This window comes from Mesoplodon bidens (genome assembly GCF_964165515.1).
Source record: "Mesoplodon bidens genome assembly, chromosome: 13".
NCBI classification, from domain to species: domain Eukaryota; kingdom Metazoa; phylum Chordata; class Mammalia; order Artiodactyla; family Ziphiidae; genus Mesoplodon; species Mesoplodon bidens.
Genome location: NC_138169.1, coordinates 25,527,432 through 25,545,787, shown reverse-complemented (window position 1 = coordinate 25,545,787; position 18,356 = coordinate 25,527,432). Strand labels below are relative to the sequence as shown.

Here is an 18,356-nt window from a genome sequence, read left to right as displayed (position 1 = left end):
CCATGATCCCAGCCCCCGACCTGGTCACCCCCAGGTGGGACCCTCTCTGGCGAGGGCTCTATAAGCCCCCTTCCCTCACAGCTCCTTTCCTGTTTCTTCTCACCTAGAAGGTGAGCACCGCCTCCGTCCAGCCCCTTTTCCTTCTATGCCCTTCTCACCGCCTCCTTCCCCAGCCTCCTAATCACACGCAGACCTGCAGGCTGCAGGATCTCAGTCTCCAGGCCAGCGTGGCTCAAAAAAGTCAGATGCCTAGCCCACTCCCAGGTCCGAGGAAGGGCCCAGAACATGCACACTGTCCAGCCCCGTGGGTCCTCTAGAGGCCGGCGGCTGCCCCAGGTCACTCTCAGCGGCTGGCCCCGGTCCTCCCCTCTGAGACAGGCCACCCCCGGGAGTGTCCAAGCCCACAGTGGCCTTGACCCTGTCTGGACGGGGTTCTCGAGAAGCAGAGGCTGAGACAGGGATTCTCAGGCACGTGACTGGTCGAGGACGCGAGCTGAGGGGGTTGGGTCACAGGACAGCCCCGTCGGGAACCGGGCGAAGGTGTGGATTCTGCCACCGCTTTGCCTCGCTTCGGCCTGACGGACAGGGAGCTCTGGAGCGTGAATGAAATCAGTGCTGCCCCACTCGGAGGGAAGGGCAGTTCTTGTAAGCAGGCAGCGGGAAGGGGAGCTGGGGGCACTGGCCAGTGTGGGCCCAGCACACCTCCCTCTGTTTCCTCACCCCTTCCTAACAGGCCCAAGGCCTCAGCCCAGGGCTGGGCCTGACCTCAGGGGGCCTCTGCCTGGAGCCCGACCCTCAGCCCCTCCTCTGGACTGCCCCAGCGACCCATCCCGCTGCCTGCTCCCACACCCTGCCCCCACACTCTGCTCCTCCCGATGGGGCGGACGGGGGATCCCTGTAAAAACACAAGGCAGAGTCTCTCCTGTGCTCAAAACCTTCCCGCAGCAGGCCAGACATCTATCTCAGTTCGGAGCTCGAGTCCAAGTCCTTCTGTGGCCCCGAGGCTCTGCGACCAGCCCTGACCCCGTGACCTGCCCTCATGCTCCCTCCACTCCCCACTCCTGACCCCCAGACCTCCTGCTGTGCTGTCCCGACAGCTCAGGGCCTCTGCACTGGCTCTTCCCTCCACTGGGAACATCCTCTGTCCAGAGAGCCACTGCATCCGCTCCAGCGGCTCGGGGGTCCCCTCCTCAGAGGCCCCCCGCCCATCCTATTTATGACGCCCCAAACACACACAGCACTGTCGCTTTCTAACCTGCTGTATGACTCGTTTATCACGTTTCCCGCCCCATCATGCTTACAGACGCTGGCTCCAAGGGGCAGGGGCTTTACGGGGCAGGGGCTCTGGTCTGTTTGTCACTAATGCGTCCCACGGCCCAGAAGTACTGGCAGGAAGCAGGTGCTGATAAATCCACCCCAGCCCTTTGTACTGAGTAGGGAGGGGCCAACTCAGGGCAGGGAGGGGCCAGTGGGGACTTCTGGGAAGTCTTCTAGCAAGGCCTTTTGGCCTTCGCCCGATGGACATGGTGGTGCGTGGCCCGGACCGACCCTGACTCTGACCTGCTTCTGAGCCCCCCACCCAGGGTGTCCCCCCATGTGGTGAGCCTCCGAGCGCTGTGTTTCTGCGGCTGCCATTGAAAGCACGCCCCCATCCGCACCCTGAGGCCCCCTCACAGGCCCAGGCCCCCATCCCTGGCCTCCTGGCCCAGCCCCAGCCGTCCTGTGCCAGTGAAGGGGATGCGTCCCAAAGTCCTGGTTCCCCCAGAGCTGGGGCCGCAGCTCACCCTTCTGCCCAGTCCCCAGCAGCCACACCCTCCATCACTTGGCACCGGCCCTTCATCCCTACATCTTCTGCCCCAGGAGAGCCCAGAACCACCAGCAACAAGACTAATGCACCTGGAGACCAAGGCCGTGTGGGGCTGAGCCCAGCTAGGGAGCTGGAGCTGGAGCTGGGATAATGGGTGCGTCGAGGTCGTGGAGCTTCCTGGAGGCAGAGGGTGGTGCTGGGGGCTCAAGGCGGCCCTGTCTGTGCCTCCCTCCTCCCCGCCGCGGGGCAGGGGCAGGGCCGGGGATGTGCATGCGTGCGTGGTGTTAACACAGAGGAAATCGATGCCTGGCACTGGCCCATTGTTTAAGGGAAATGAACAGATTTTGGCCGAGGACAAAGAGAGTTTGATTAATCAGAAATTGGATAATGGAGGCAACGCTCTAATTATTTTTCTTCCCAGCATTTTATCGAGAAATATGTTTGCACAGCATATCAGAGGTAACGGAGCGGGTGAGGGGGGCGACCACGCTGGAGGAAAGCCCAGCTCAGGGACAGAGCCACTGCACCCAGAAGCACTGAAGAGGGCCAGATAGTAGGCTGGCTGGCGGTGGTGGTCTCTCTGTGGGGCCACAGGAACCAAGAGGGGACAGGTGGGCAGGCCAGAGGCCACACAGTGGGACAGCTGGGGTCACAGAGGATGTGCCATGCAGGGGCAGGGAGGAGGCGTGAGGGCCAGGCGTCGGTCAGCACAGAGGTAGAGGACCTGAGAAAGGTCCTCAGGTGGGGACTGCTCCTTCCCTAGTCCGGCCCCTTCCACACCGCCCTGCCCTGCCCCGCCCACAGCCTCGCTGGCACAGTGGCAGGGCAGGGACGGGGCGGGGCCGGGGGGGTTGCGTGCACAACACTAGCTGGGGTCACGAGGGCCTGCTGGAGCCAGGGTGAGTGCTGCAGGTGTCAAGTCCTTGACAGGGTCTTCAGGGGCCCCTCCTGGCAGCTTGGAGCCTTTTCTCATCTTCATCCCTGGTGAAGCCTGGTGACCCATCCTTGGGAGGCTGGGACTCACACCACGGCCCTGCCCGTCACCCACCCCTTCCTCCTGCACTGTCCCCACTCCTACAACACCTGGAGCTGGAACCACACCGGTTAGCACGTTAGCACCGGTTAGCACGACCAGGGGTTACCTGGTCTCCCGGCTCCAGGCAGGCTTCTCGGGGCTCTAGGCCAAGCAGAGCTGAGCACGAGGTTCAGTCACCTGCTCATTCACTGGATCAGGGTACGGAGAGGCTGCCACGGGTAGGAGGACGAGCTGGAGCTGCTGGGCAGGAGGGAGGGCACGGTGGGTGGGCTCGAGCAGCCCCTGGCAAGAACGGCTAAATCCCGCTTCCTGTACCACTGCAGACACCACTAATCAACCACGACCACTTTCCTCTGAGCCACCACACAGCCTCAGAATCCTTCTCAACACTGCTTTGGGCAGCCCCTCCAGAGCTGGAGTAAGAAATGAAGACTACCTGCACCCTCAACCCAGCCTGATCTGAAGGTGAGGATACAGAGGCCCAGAGTGAAGAGGATTCACCGTGTCTACACTGCAGGTGGAGCTGGGACTAGGCCCAGGTCTCCCGGTTTCCCATTCAGTGTTCTTTGCCCTTCACCGAGCTCCCTGCTGAGCTCATCCTGGAGCACACGGGCTGTCTGGAAAGGCCACTTGATCATCATGTGGTCACTGTGAGCGCCATGGTCCTTCCCCACCACCAGGATCTCCCCTCGCCTTCCGAGGACACTTTCCCATGGACGCGACTCTAAATGTCATGACTGCAAATCTCCCAGACTGACTAGGGCCTCACCGAGTTACACGGCATCACTGAGGGACCAGTGTCAGCTGGAGGCGTCTGACCCCCGGTGGGGGGACCTGGGCCTGTGATGGCAGCGTGAGAAGCTGGGCAGCCTGCCTGCCTCTGGCTTGTGAGTGAACCAACCATCGGGCCCGATGGGCGCCCGGCCAGTGGTTGTCCACCTGCGCGTGGTTTGTGCTTGTCAAGCGGCAGGCACACCTCGCGGGAGCAGAGGACTGGGCTGGAGCCACAGTTCTCCAACGTGAAGGCTGCAGCCGCCAGGAGGCCTGCTCACCTGCCACGTTCGTGGCCCCCTTTGACAGCCATTTCCTGGCTCCCTGCTGAGGGCTAGGCTGGGCTCTGGGGGCCAGATTCTCAGTGATGAACAGCAGAGGAAGGTCTTGACCTCACAGAGCTTATGTTCAGGTCCAGGAGAGAGAGACGGAGAATAAGCACAGACAAAGAAAACAGGCAGTGGTTACACTGGGGTACGTGCAGGAAGGGGCACAGGATCTGTGCGGGTGTGGACACAGGCGCTGTTCCGGACAGAGGCCCCCAACGGGAAAACAGAATTAGGAGGCCTGATAGCCTCCTCCTGGACACCCCAAGTTGTGTGTGGACCCTGCCTGAGAGCCGCTGGTGAGAAGAAAGAGCAGCTGTGATGATTCAGTCCTCCCAGTGGAAAGGACCAGGCCATGGCCAGAACCTTAGCACTGGCCCCAGCGCCACACAGGCCTCCAGCACAGCAGCTCCACCAGTCAGCCCTCCTGGACCCCTGGGGACCCTGGGGTGGACGGAGGCAGGCTGCCTGCAGGAAGGGGGGGCCACCTGGGCTGCTGAGAAGCCCTCAGGGTCCCTGGACACCCATCCGGGGCCCGGGCGGCCGGTGCCCACGCAGGAGCCACCCCACCTCCCCAGGTCCCAGTCTCCTCCACTGAGAGGAGAAAACCGAAGTAAAAATAGGCCCCTTCTTGGTGGAACTGGCTGTGAGAGGAGAAAGTGAGCGTTGCTGCCCTCCCCAAGCGCCTACCCAGGGGCTCTGGGGGACACGACACATGCGGCTGCTCCCCTCCACCCAATGCCATGACCTGACCGCCACCACTCCCAGGGCAGAGGGCTCAGCGAGGCAGGGGCTCCTTCTGCAGCTGGGCTCTGACTGCCACCGCATGGCCAATAGAGGTGGGGGCGGGGGGAGCCTGGGGAGGGTGCGTGCTGGTCAGCAGCTGCTGGAGGGTGCGCTGGGCTCGACAGTCTGCAACCACTTCCCCCCACCCCACCCCCAGCACCGCACCGCAGATTTTAACAGCCTCACTCCTTAGCACTTTCTGATGGATTCTCCGGGGACATCTCTAAAAGAGAGTTATACCTTAATTTAGAAGCAAATAACTCAAAACTCTGTGATGTAGCAGGTTCCTTCGGAAAAGAGACGAACTCAAGGAAGCCATTGTGTGTGAGGCCACCCGCCACATGCACCCGCTCCTGCCAACAGGCTGCCCAGCCCTCTACCAGCTGGCTGTGTCTCCTGCCCGAGGGACGGAGGCTGGGGGTCCACGGACAGAGAGGGAGAAGCGCCGCTCACAGAGGCCAGGGTGCAGCCCCCGTGGACCCAAGTGCCTGACACAGTCCACCTGCCCATGGGAGGCAGGTGAAGGGCAAAGTGGTCGCCAGCCCGGGGCACTGTCCTGGCAGCGACCACGACCACCACAACTGGCCTTCCCGGGCGTGCACATGCGCGCCATGCCCAGCCTGACACTCTGCTGCCACTGTCCTGAAATGCTTAATCAGTTTTAACAAGGGACCCCCAAACTGTGTAGCCAGTCCTGCCCATGTTGCTTAGCCCCCATGCACCCCAGGCCTACTGCAGGGGACCCACCCTCCCAGGAACACCCTCCTGTGCGGCCCCTGGAATCTCAGCTCAGCTCTGAGCCGTGGGGCCCGAGGCCTGGCTCTGCCCCTTCTGGTCCCACCTGCCCTCAATCCCTGAGTGACCTTGCCGGCCCCTGCCCCACAACTCTTGGTGGGGGGACTCCAGGTCTCCAGCTCCAGCCTGACTCTCCCCTCTGACTGCCATGTATGCCCATGTCCACCTGGGTCTAACCCAACTCCCAATTCCCCACCTCCCGCGATGCGTCTGAGTCTTCCTCCTCGCCAAGGCCAACTCTGTCCTTCCAGAGCAGTCCTTTCCTCTTCTCCATCAGCAGGTCCTTGTTAAGCTAAATCCTGCATCCGACCACTTCTCAGTACCGCTCCTGCTCCCACCCCACTGGGTCAGCAGCCCCTCACCCCGAATGCTGTAGCGGCCCCCATACCATCTGCCAGATGGGTCTTTTAAAAACATAATCCTACCTGACCTGCTCCACAACCCCGCCCCCCCCATCCTGGGCTCCAGCCACCTGACCTTGGGGGGCAGGGTGGTCCCCAGCTGCAGAAGTGCATTGGCCTCAGGGCCTCTGAGCCTGCCATCCTCCCTCCTGGTGCTCTTCCGCTGGTCTCACAACTCACCCATGGCCTCTCCATGGTGCCGCGCCAACGGCCCCTCCACACAGGACCCCCAACCCCTTCTGCTTTAGGCTCTTCACCGCCTTTGTCCTGCCTGGCATTCAGCTACTCGGGTGTTTGTCAGCCTTCCGGGTCTCATGGAGTGCCATGGGAGTGGGTGCTGAGTGCCCTGCCCCGTCGTGTCCCTGCGCCGGGCACGGCCCTAGCCCTTGCAGGTGCTGGTAAAGATCGGCCAAAGGAACGAACGGCTGAGCCGAGCAAACGGGTGAGGTTCTGTTCCCTTGGCTCCCCCGCGAGCCCAAGGATCCAGATGGTCCCTGTGAGTTAGTCCCTGTCAGTTCGCTCCTGGGAGGCGCCTCCCCTGCCAGCGTGGATGTGGGGAGGACCGTGCGGGGATGGGCAGGGCACTCTTGGCTCTGTTTGTGGTGAGGATGAGGAGGCTCATAGAGGATGGGGCTGGGCAGAGGGGGGAGCAGGGCCAGGCGTGACCCAGGTCTTCCGCCGCCTCCACTGGGGCTCCCCACCTCCACCGCCCCGGAATCTGCACAAGCTGTCAGGCCACCGCTCTGGGCTCCTACCTGGGCTGACTCTCAGCGTCTACCCTGATGCCTCTGTCCACTTCCCCGTGCCCTCTGCTCTGCCAGCCCACAGGACTGCCCCTGGGGCTCAGTTAGCCCGGGTTTCCTTCCTGAGAGTGCAGTGTGCTAATCTGCCTCCTCCAGGGTTCCTGCAAGCCCAGCCACAGTCGGCAGCAGGGAGAATACCCTATAGCCGCACAGAATTTTGGGTCTTCAGAGGGCCAGCACAGGGCAGTTAGGGCTGCCTTGTCCTCATGACCAGCGGGGAAAGTGCGGCACTCAGTCATCGCATGTGCACATGAGACAGCCACGCAGCTGGGTTGAGGCCACTGGGGCCACACCCTGAGTCTGAGGCCAGCCTTCCCTGCCGTTCGCCCCTGCATCCCACCGGCCTCCCTGCAGGGGCCCTGGGCAGCCTTGTCAAGTCCTCCTGCTTACACAGAAGTTCCTGGAATTGCCCTAGAAGCTCCTGAGAGCCAGTCAGGGTGCTTCTCCTCCTGGGACTCCAGGAGACAGAAGAGCTGAGGAGCTGGGGACAGAACAGGGAATTCATTCCCCGTGTCCCAAATCTGGAGTCTCATGGCAGGCCCCCAGAAAGGGGCCGGGCAACAGCATGGAGCAAGGCAGCTCCATCGTGCTAAGCACGCACCCTCACGAGGGCAGGCAGGGGCCCTGCTCTCCTTGCAGCAAGCTGGGCCTCAGCCAGAAGCCAGTGTGTGGCTGGGGGTGGGTCAGGGAGGGGGCATGCTGCACAGATGAGTGACAAACAGTCCCTTCAGAGGGAAAAACCTCCCCGGCAGCGGGCAAGCGAGCAGATCTACAGCAGAAGGTAACACCAGCCTTCCGAGGGGGAGGGACTGTTTTATTCACCTCCCATCTCAGAAAATCAGTATCTGGTACAACACACAAGAGCTTTAAGCCAGATGCCAGCGTCTTGTCCATCGACCCTGAAGCACGGGGAATGCTGAAGGCGCACCACTGCATCCGGGCATGGCTAGGCCCTCCCTCGCCATCAGCCGCTGCACGGAGACTCCCACGTCTCCACGGTTACTGCTCACGAACGTCCACGCCCCAAAGGGACAGAGCCACCAGCTCAACATCATCCTCCATGCTGGCCAGGAAGGAGGCCAGGGGTTGGTTACCCAGGACCCTGGCCCTGCCTGGAAGGGCAGTCCTAGGCTGCGAGCAGCCCTCGGGGTCTTCCCAGCTCTTCTCCAGGCCCACTCGGTTCTGGGTCATGGAGCTGCTCTTTGCAAAGGTGAGGAGACTGCGGCCACCACTGAAGCAGGTGCCAGGGTCATCCATTTCCCCCAGCGGCCCCAGCCCTGGGCAGCCTCCGCCCTTTCTCGCCTGACCTCCTGTGCTCCTGCCAGACTGGACTGCCTGAGCGCCCTCTCTGTGCCTCCGTCCACGTTCTCCCCTCTGCCCGCAATGCCCACCCCAACTGTGACCATGTCCTTCAAGCTCCAGTTCAAATGTCACTTTGCCCACAGGCCCGTCTGACCCTGGCCCCACTCGGGGCCCCGACACCCACCTTCAGGACTGGGTTCTCTGAACAGAGATGATTCTCCCCCGTGGGGGCGGTGAGTCAGTCCCAGGAGGGCAGGGCCAGTTCACTCCCACCCCAGCACCAGGCCCCGGGGGAGCAACTGCTCAGTAAACATTTGCTTAATTGAATTTGGCCAAGGAGGCTTCTCCAGACTGAGCAGAAGGCAGAGGGACTCGATCCCCAGGGCAGGGAGATCACTTGGGCAGAAAGGGGCGGTCAGGGGACAGCTGCCTCCCCAGACCAGCAGATTTCCCCCCAGGCGGGTCCCTCCATCCCCAGACACGGACTCCCTGGCCTGGGCGCCGCCTTCCCATCCTCTTCTCTGGTCACCAAGAACCCCAATTCTCGGCTTCAGCAGAATCCTGCCACCAACGCCCAGAGAGGCTCAGCGCCGCCCTGAAGCCAGAGCCCCTCGGGTCCCCGGCAGGACGCTGAGCCCCGGCCCGAGGCCCTCCCCCCACCCCACCCCAAGCCCCCACCGCCTTTTAAGGGAAAAAATATCGAGCCGGGAACCTATCACAATCGCAGCGGGTCGATACTCGCCTCTCGCTCTAAATGCCTCCGAGGAACCTGCTCGCTCCAAGAGCGGTGACCGAAAACGGCGAGCCGTGCGTCCCCGGGCCCAGGCCTCCGGGGCCCTCGTCTCCGTTTCAGCACAGGCCACGCGCCGGCGCTCCCGCCGTCCCCCGGGAGACCCCGCCGGGCGCCTCTCCCGCAGGTCGCCGGCCCGGCCCCGCACCAGCGGCTGCCCTGGGCCCCTGTCCGCCCTCCTGGGCCCGGGCGCCCCTCCCAGCACCTGCCTGCCCGCGGCGCCCCTGCCCATCGCGCGGGCACCCCCGCCGCGCCGCCCCCACCTGGCCCGCATCCCGGCCGTCGCGCCTGGCGCCCCCCGCCCGGGCGGGGCCCCGGCACAAAGGCCCGGGCGGGGTTCGGTGCGGGCGGGTGGGCTCCCGGCCGCGCCCCCGGTCCCCAGGTCCGCCGCGCGCCCCGGCCGCGGGGCCGCTCACTCACCTCCGGGTCGCGGCGCGGTGCGTGGTCGAGCTGCTCCGGCGGCGCGGGGCGGGGCGGCGAGCGCGGGCCGGGGCGCCCTCGTTCCGCACGACGCGGGCGGCGGCGCCCGCGCGGGGACGTGACCGGGCCGCGGGCGGCGCACACGCTCCGCCGGCCTGGCTCCCTCCGCCCGCTCTCCCGCGCCGCCCGCGCCGCCGCCCGCGGGTCCGCCCGCCCCGCGCCGCGCCGCCGGCAGGGGGCGGAGCCGCGAGCGCAGCGCGTTGCCGGGCCAACCGCGGGCGGGGAGCCGCGCGTCCGCCGGAGTCCACGCTCAGGGCGCCACAGCCCCGCCAAGAGCGCCGGCCCGCCGCCCATTGGGCGCGAGCGGCTGACGGACACGCCCGCGGACCAATGACGACGGGAAGGGGCGGGGCCGAGGCTCCGCGCGTGCCGCGGTCCGGCAGCTGCTGCCACCGCCGCTGGCACCGGGGTCCCTGCGATCCCGCTGAGCCGAGGCCGGGCGCCCACCCCGCGGGACGCCGAGCCGGAGAGCAGTGGATGGCCCCGGCCCCGCCCGTCTTCCCGGCCCAAATTCGAACCCTGTCTGCCCTTTCTGAGCTCCGCGACCTTGGACAACGGACTGACCTCTAATGAGCCTGTTTGCAAAGTGGGGCTAGTGGCACCTGCTTCCCTGAGTTGTCGCGACAGTAGGCTAGGAAATGTGAAAGGGCTGTACAAATCCTAAAGGTTTACGCCGGTGACGTTTTGCAGCGATGGGAGGGGGCATTAGTCATCTTTGCTGCTCGCGCCTGCAGCGGGTAAGGGCTCTTCAGGGTCCCTGGCAATCCTGGCCACGGAAGGTTGCCTTAGAAGGGAGGACAGGAGGGGGGCCCAGGAGCGGTCCCCCAGACCAGAGAGGCGGGAGGGAGCCAGCTCAGTTGAGGCTAGGGTCCCATGGGCGCCTTTGGGAAGCTCACAGAAGGCATTGGTGCTCAGCAAAATGCACCAAAGGGCGCCTGCCAACTTCTGCTTTCAATTTCAGGGGGAGCCAATCTGTGGGCCTCAGAACCAGGAGCCCCTCACTCCTGTGTGTTAAAGACTCAGGCCAGAACCAAGACATTACTGCCACTCTGTCCTTTCCATCACTGTAACCTGAAGCTCTGTGCACCCCAGAGCATCCAGGTAAATGCAGATGCTCCCCGCTAACACTTACCTATCACCGTACACCTCCATGGTCCTATTACTAGGATCACCCCACTGGTGGGCAGAAGCACTGGAACGGACCGTTGGCAGGGGGAGATAGGGCCAGGCCTGTGGTCAGAAGGCAGGGACCAGCTCTGCCAGCTGGACACTGGCATCTCAATGTCATCCCCTAACCTCTCTGAGAGTGTTTCCTCTGCTGTGAAATGGAGACCGTTGCACTACATCCCCCAGCGAGGTTGCGCACCTGTGAAGGTGCTGCCTAAATGGTCAGAGACAGGACAGATGTTGGTGATGGGCATCTTGAGGCGGATCTAGACTAGACCTGGTACATGCTGGCTCGGGGTGGCCCCCGAGGACCAGTGGAAAGTGGCTGACTATCGGGGGCTGCTTTGTGTGCATCCTCCACACTGCCAGGCTGGGTCAGGCTGGGCCTCTGCCCAGAGGTCCACTCAGAGGCCAATGGCCGTGGTAGCAGGAAGGAGACAGGCACAGGCCCTGCCCTGAGGGTGAGTTATTTCAGCTGGATGAGAGTATACCCTTGGGTGAGTTATTTCACCTGGATGAGCCTCAGTTCCCTCTTCTATCAAAAGGAGACAAATATAACAATAGATGGTCCCTAGAGGGTGATTCCGACAGGAGATGCATGTTGACACATGTTCAGAGATGGTGAGGGGAACTGGGGGACCAGAGGTCAGGTCAGAAGTGAGCTGTTTGCAGGGGCAAACCTAGCTGCAAGCATGGGAAGACCCCGCACAGCAGTCCAGGTGTGAGATGAGGGGCTAGCCCACGGAGGGACCCAACAGGGCTGGCTGCTGTCCCCTCCCCTGACCCTGGAAGTGAGAGCTCCCCCAGGGTCAAGCAGGGATTGTAAGCCTTCAACCAGCAAGCATTTACTGATGACCTCCTCTGCGCTCGGCACAGTCCTAGCATTTAGACAGACCCAAGCCTGCCTGCTAGACCCTCTGCAAGATAGTACCCCCATGATGGTTGTGTGAAGCCTGGAGGGGGAGACCCATCAGGCCTCTGTGGCAGGGGGAGCAGGATGGAGGTGGCCCATGACCTGGGGCGGGAGGAAGCACGTTCCACAGTGGGGAAGACGCTGCGCATGAAGGAGTGTGAGGCTTGGACGAACCCAGAGGACCAGTGCGGCCAGAGCTGTGAGGATGCCACAAGGCCAGGCTGGGGTGAGGCAGGGAACAGTCGCATCGGGCTGGTGGCCCTTGTGTAGGATTGGGGCGTCGGCCTAAGAACCACTGGAGAGTTTGAAGATTAGCTTTTTAAATTCGAGAAGGAGGATGGCAAGTTTTTGTTTCATGTTTATTTACAGTAAGCCTGGTCCCACAGGGTGCGTCGTTCTAAATGCAGAATCAAGTAAAAATGTCAGCTAGACAGCCCAGAGAAAATAAGAAAGTGGAGAAGTCAGTCCATGAGGCTGAGTTCAGCCTAGGCCGGGGGATGGCCGGGCAACCTGGCGTCAGTGGATGGCTGTGTGGTGTCTGCAGCCTGAGAGGAGCTGCCCCTGGTGGAGGGGAAAGGGGGGATGGTGGGGGCCAAGGACCACGTTGTGGGGGACGCCAGAGGGAGGGGGGTGCTTGCTAAGCACATGGAGGAGCAGCCAGAGAGGTGGAAGCGGGGAGCTGAGGTCCCAGGGCCACGGCAGGGGGGAGTATCTCGGGAGGAAAACATGGTCAGCATGTCACGTGCTATTGAGGGGCCGAGTAAGCTGAGGACAGCGAGGGTTCCCCACGAGCAAAGGCAGGCACGGGGGTGGGTGGGGTCAGTGGGGGACACACGAGGCTAAAGCTGGGCAGGTGGGTTGAGACAAGGCACGGTGGGGCCCGGGCACCAGGCGTGGATGTGTGCTCCCAGGGCTGAGTCCTCACTTGCCAGGAGAACGGGACCGGGAGACCACAGCTCGGCTCCGAGGAAGAAAGGGGAAGGGGGCTCTGGTGATTGAGGCCACCCAGCACCTCACCAACCAGCAGGGAGAGCTGGCCAAGGAGGGGCCCTTTGAGGTGGCTCCCAGGAAGTGGCCAAACCTCAACCCCAGGGGTTCCACTCCAGGGGCATAGTGACCCTCAATCCCAGCTGAGCTTTGTGGCCCATCAACCAGCCCATCCTGGCCCAGTAGCCACGCCAGTCTGGGCCCTCCCCGAGCACACTCGATCCTCCTACTGTTGCCGCTCTGCCCCACAAGGCCCGGCTCCCCCAGGCCTCCCTTCCTGCACATCCAGAGCCCCTAGGACCTGGAATTCTTCATCTACATGTGTCAACCCAGGCAGTAATGACTGGTCCCCGGAGACTCTCCCACTGGTCCCCCCACTGCCCGAGGGTGCCCCCTCCTGGCCGGCTCTTCTCCATGCCCCACCTGTCCTGCTCACCCCAACCCTGCCAGCCGGGTCTCAGGCTGTTGGGGGCCTGGTGGGTTTCTCTGATTTGTTTCTTTTTGGGGGTCTGTGCACCACCCCACCCCAACTAGAACAAGGCTTTGCAGATCTGGGTTAATTATAAATAGCCAGGCCTGCGACTCTCCTTTTAGCTGAAAAGAAGCAAAGTGAACAAGCAGAGAGGCACACCCGGCACGCGTTTTATTTTTAATCTCCCTCTGTCTCAAAATGAACTGGGTCCCGGTGCTCAGCATTTCTAGGAGCAGAGGCCCAGGACGAATGCCTTGGAAAGAAAAACCCGGGCGGCTGAAGGCCTGGCCTCTCCCCATCTACTGTGTGACCTTGGGCACTAGAGTTGCCCCTCTGGGCTTTGGTTTCCTCACCAATCGGGGGAGCAGTGGAGGTGATCACCTCCAACTTCTGGCCTTGACTCCCTTCCTCTGCCCTCCCCCGAGCCTGTGCCCATCCTGTTGCTCCCACAGCAGCACATTTCCCTGGGCTTTCCCGGGAAGCCCAGACCCGGGTACAAGTGAGGCCACCATCGAGCCCTGATTGACAATGCACAAATCCCTCACCCCCTGCCTTTGCTCAGATGGCCCTCTGTCAGGAACATTATCCCTCCATCGGTCAGCACAGTCCTTCTTGGAAGGTCATATTGTCACCTCTGCCCTGTGAGCTGGAGAGTGGCCGTCCAGGTCGTGGCAGAGCGAGACTGTGGCCGGGGCAGGCAGGTAGCCTGGGGGCAGGTGCCTGAGCCAGAACTGGAGCCGGAGCAGGAGGCCCAGATGCGCTGTCTGGTGGTGGCCCGGCCGGAGGGCAGGGCTGAAGGGGAGAGAGGCCTCAGGCCCCCAGGAGGGGTGGCTTCGGGACCACTGACAGGTGTTCCTTCAGGGCACATCCAGAGCCCCTAGGACCTGGAATTCCTCATCTACATGTGCAGCTTTTATCTCTGTATCCTGCTCCTCAGCCCTCACCCCCAACCACAGGCTTGCCTGCAGCTGGAACTCATTGTTGGTGACATGTGGGAGACTCTCGCTGTGCCAGGCCTGGGTGTCTGGGCACATGGTGACAGTCCCTTACACAGAGCACTTTCCCACCCCCTACTCCACTGATACTGCACAACCCCCTACCAGGTGGGCTTGTATTAATAATGAGGAAACCAGGTTCAGAGAGGGTAAGTAACTTGTCTAAGATCACATAGCTGGATGCATTTAGGAGTCCAACCTAGCCTTTAAAAAAAAATCTGTGTATATTAAATCTTAAAAAGCCCAGTACTCTTGAAGCAGCAGGAAACTGCTTTTCCTGTGTTGTGAGCACCCTGAGAACAAATGGACAAAGCTAGTGGCTCCACCCGACACCCCAGTGAGAAGCTGGCCGGGGGCACTGGAGCCTCTGGACATGCTACCCTGCCTCTCCACCCCCTAACCCCAGGCACCTGCCATTTGATGTCCTTGGGGAGTGAGGGTGGAAGGCTGGGTGGTGTCTTCAAAGAGGAAGTCCCTGGTGCTAATTGGCACTCAGAGACCTTTAGGCTAATGAACCTGTTTACTTGTCTCTCTAGAGTAAATTAGACAGTTGAGCTGGGGAGGCAGAAGACAGAGGTGTCCACTGGTGGCACCTCCATGGGGGCTGTGGACAGCTTCACGGTGGGCAGCCTGGGCTGCTGGGGAGGCCGGGGAGAGGGTGGGCTGTCAGGCAGTAGTGACACCTAGAGCGGCAGGGAAGGGCCGCCCTCCCCGGTGCCCACTCTCTTCCTGTGGTGGCCGCTCTGCCAGCAGTTTTGGGCACTGGTGAGCACCCTTGGGCTGCCGCCTGGGCCATCTCTGGGGTCTCCTCTGGGCAGCCAGCCATGTACCGACTCCCCAGGTGGGAGTAGAGGCTGGAAGGAGTGAGGCAGAACCGTTGACAGTGGAAGGGGGGTGGCTCGCTGCATTTTCTCCCAGCTGTGCCATGTGGAGCCCCCTCCCTGAGCGCCACCAGGTGCCTTTAGACCCCTTGGCCAGACTCTGTGGATTGCCCACCAACTGTGGTTGGAGGCACAGCTCTTTTTACATAAGATGCCGGCCTGTTGACTCTAAATCTTCTACTTCAGACCCCACTGCAAGCTTTCTTCCTGTCCCCACGGCTGGCCAGGCTGATCTGCGGCTCCAGCATCACAGAGATGTTGCAGATGGGAAGGAGGGGATTGATGGGTCCCTCATCCTTCTCTCTGCTGCACCATGGCTGGCGGGGGAGGGAGGCTCCCCGTGTGCCTGGGCCCTGCAGAGGTGGCTGCTGCTTCTCAGGCCGCTGTTTCAGGCTGGTGCCCCCAGTAACAGGTAACCAAAGGCTGGACCTTTGGGGTCCTCGTGGTTCTCACCCCAGCTTGTCACCCACGGTCACATGCTGGCTGCTCGGGCCCCCTGCCTGGCAGCGGGAGGGGGGGATTTGCAATTTATCTTGTCAAATACCACCCCCCTGCCAGCCCTCTGGCTCCCAGCACAGGTGACAGGTGGGGGGTGGCCCACTGGCCCACCCTCAGCGCCCGTTCCTGTCCTGCAGGGGCCAAGGGCATTGTCAACAGCAGCCTGATCCCCTCGCTGGTGTGGAAGCTGCAGAGTGAGGAGGAAGGGATCCAGGAGCTCCTCCTGGACACGCTGGCTGCCTGCCTGATGGAGGACGCCACTGACGCACTGGCCAGCTGGGTGGTGCCCTTCCTGAAGGAGAAGCTCCTGAGCGCCAACAGCAACATCCGCAGCAAAGCAGCCCAAGCACTAATCGCAGTCAGGTGAGGACTGGTTGGGGACAAGGGACGGAGCGGGGAGGGCAGGAGTGGTGCCCCAGGCCCCTGCTTCCCCTCACCTGCTTGTGCCCTGGGGGAAGGGGAGCGCTCCACTGGGGCACCTGCCTGCCCAGGCCTGGGTTTAGTCCTGACAGTCCTGTGTCCCAGGAAGCCCCCACTCCCGGCAAAAATGAGAGGGCTGTCCCCCTCCCATGAGGAAGGCAAGCACAGGAGGTTCCATCTGCACACTCAGACCTCCTCCGAGGAAGGTGGTGGCTCCCTTCACAGGTCAGGACGTGGAGCTGCGGGCGTCTAGTCACTAGTGACCCAGTGTCACCGTGATCACAGTCTAAATCCCGGCCTGGAGCCTGATGATCACAGAGCCTCAGAGCTGCTTTAGCTGTGGCCATCTCCCTTCATTTCACCACCCCTGGCTCCTGGGTCTGGCCTTCTGTGGCCCCAGGCCGTGCTCCCAGGTTGTCTTCAGTGTCGGGGTGGGACCCACACCTCACACCAGTGCCCCTCTGCACCCTGGCCTGGCCACCAGGGATGGTCTCAACACAAGTCCTTTCCCCTGGTGTCCCCCTGGGGTGGTCCTGGGCCCTGTCCCCCTCTTCCTCCAAGTGCAGCCACCCAGCTGCCCCTCTCTGGCCCAGCATCTCCCTGGAGGGCAAGAACCAGGTGTGGCAGCACGACGTCATCCCCATCCTGGTGCACCTGCTGAAGGACAAGGAAGAGGAGGTGCAGGCCAGTGCAGCTGGGGCCCTCATGTACGTCACAGTGACCACCAAAGGTGAGGCTGCCTGCTGGCTGGGCGTCGGTGCTTATGGGGTGGGGGGTCACCGCAGCCCCCTAGCAAGCTGAGTACTGCCCCTCCTGGTCCCAGGCTCCACCCTCTCCTTCCAGGCCACAGAGGGCCCACCACCTGGGGGCCCTCCCTGTTATTCCCTCTGTTCCCTGGTTTTGGAATTCCTGCATCTGACCCAGGCCTCTTGTGAGCCGAAATTCTGGGATTGATTCGTTTGCCACCCATGAGTCCGTTATGCTGAGGTCTAAGCAAACACTGGAGCCCTTGCTTCTGCTGTGTTTCTTGATCAATGTTACTTTTCTCAGTGTGGAGGGGTCGCATAGGAGCGTAAGGCTACCTCCCCCATGCGGACTCCCAGCAGCCAGGCTTCCATGCTCAGTCACCCGACCTGGGCCGTAGGAAGGGCCTGGGCTGGTTTCCCCACCTGGAGGCTAGGGTCCCCGCAGGACCTCTGAAAGCTGTCTGACCTTCCCTTGCCTGGGCCAGCCCCATGCCCTGAGCTTCCTTGCTGATCCACGGAGAACTACCTGGGCCTCTGATTCTCAATCAGCAGTCTGCAGATCCCCCCAGAGCTGGGACTCCTTGCCACTCCCCAGTTCGTCCTGATGGTGAAACCTGAGACACACCACGGGGAGAGGTTGGGGCCTTCCCAGAGTCCACAGCCCCCTTCTGACTGATCGTGCAGTCAGGGTGCCGACCCCCAGTGTGGGGCTCCCCATGAGCGTGGATCTCGCGGGCGTCCTCAGTGCAGTCAGTGTCTTACCTGGGCTTCCTGTAGGAGTGCTTGGAGGGCTGGGGGCTCTCATGGGGCCCGGACAACATGGGAATTTGGGGGAGGTGAGGTCACTTCCCTGAGCTAGCACTCCAGCTGAGGAGCCCTGAGCCCCTGCCACAGGGCAGGCTCTGTGCTGGGCGATGGGGACCCAGACGTCTCAGCCTCTGCTGTCTGAGGTTGGCAGGGGCGGCAGAGTGAAGAGTGACCTGGGGGAGACGGTGGGCACAGTACGGGGGCAGAGCATCCTCTGCGAGGGGAGCTAGCAGGGCAAAAGGGGCTGGACGGTCTGGCAACAAAGAGCAGAGTGCTCGGTGTAGGAGGGTTGGGGGCAGGGGGCGGCAGCGTGGCATTTCAGCGGGTGAGGGGGTGGGCAGCAAGTAAGGATTAAGGAGGGGCGTCTCCCCTTCTCATTCGATTGGATTTTAATTTTCAAAAGACCCCTCATGCTGCCTTGAGAGGACTGGGTTGCGGGACAGGTACCTGGTGGTTGGGGAGAAGCCGGCTGGGGAGCTTGCGGAGCCCAGGCTAGGGGCAGGGAGGGTGTGGAGCCTGCGTTGGGAGGGCTGGGGGGCGAGGGAGGTGGGCAGGGACCCCCCCAGGAACGCCTGGTGTTGGTGCCCTGCAGGGAAGTACGCGGCCCTGGACACGGAGGCCATCCGTCCGCTGCTGGAGCTACTGCACTCATCCTTGAGCAAGGCGCGCCTCAACGCCATCAAGGTCCTCACCATGCTGGCCGAGGCCCCCGAGGGCCGCAAGCTCCTGCAGTCCCACGTTCCCACCTTCCGGGCCCTCGAGGAGGACACCAGCGTGGCTGTGCAGCGGGCAGCCCAGATCGCCGTCAAAGTCATCGAGTGGAAACCCTGAGCCTCTTACCGGCCCCACCTGCTGACTCCACGCCTGAATAAACGCGCTGAATCTCTTTATCTTGGTCTGAATGGCACCTGATGTTTCTGGGGCAGGTCACGTCTCTCCTCTGTCCTGTCAAAGGGGAAATGCCTGGCCCAGAAGGACCGGGTCACAGGCTGAACCCAGGGTCCAGGGCCAGGTGCGTGGCATCCCTGCTGTCTGCTGTGGTTGAGTCCCCTGGGAAAGCACAGAGCAGGGCCAAGCATCTAGGGACAAGGTGGGGACAGGGAGCTGGAAGGAACAGCTGGTCCAGGCAGCACTGCCTGAGCCAGACGCTCAGTGAATAGGCCCATGGGGTGT

At 62.6% G+C, this 18,356-nt stretch overlaps 2 protein-coding genes across 3 annotated transcripts in view; one reads left to right on the top strand and one right to left on the bottom strand.

Annotated features, from left to right (window-relative positions):
* GNAZ (G protein subunit alpha z) overlaps positions 1 to 9,302 on the bottom strand; it is a 42,557-nt gene extending 33,255 nt beyond the window's left edge. The window contains exon 1 of the mRNA XM_081252515.1: positions 9,238 to 9,302. The gene's annotated coding sequence lies outside the window, so the exon portion shown is untranslated. The remainder of the gene's footprint in view (positions 1 to 9,237) is intronic.
* The window catches only part of RSPH14 (radial spoke head 14 homolog), a 62,303-nt gene extending 44,247 nt beyond the window's left edge, over positions 1 to 18,056 (top strand). The window contains exons 5-7 of one of the 2 annotated variants that reach the window (XM_081252518.1): positions 15,348 to 15,573; positions 16,224 to 16,360; positions 17,776 to 18,056. In XM_081252518.1, coding sequence (XP_081108644.1) covers positions 15,348 to 15,573; positions 16,224 to 16,360; positions 17,776 to 18,014 — 602 coding nt within the window. In that variant the 3' untranslated portion in view covers positions 18,015 to 18,056. Of the gene's footprint in view, positions 1 to 15,347; positions 15,574 to 16,196; positions 16,361 to 17,775 lie in introns of both variants that reach the window. The other variant, XM_081252517.1, reaches the window with a different exon arrangement.
* Positions 18,057 to 18,356: the final 300 nt, after the last annotated feature.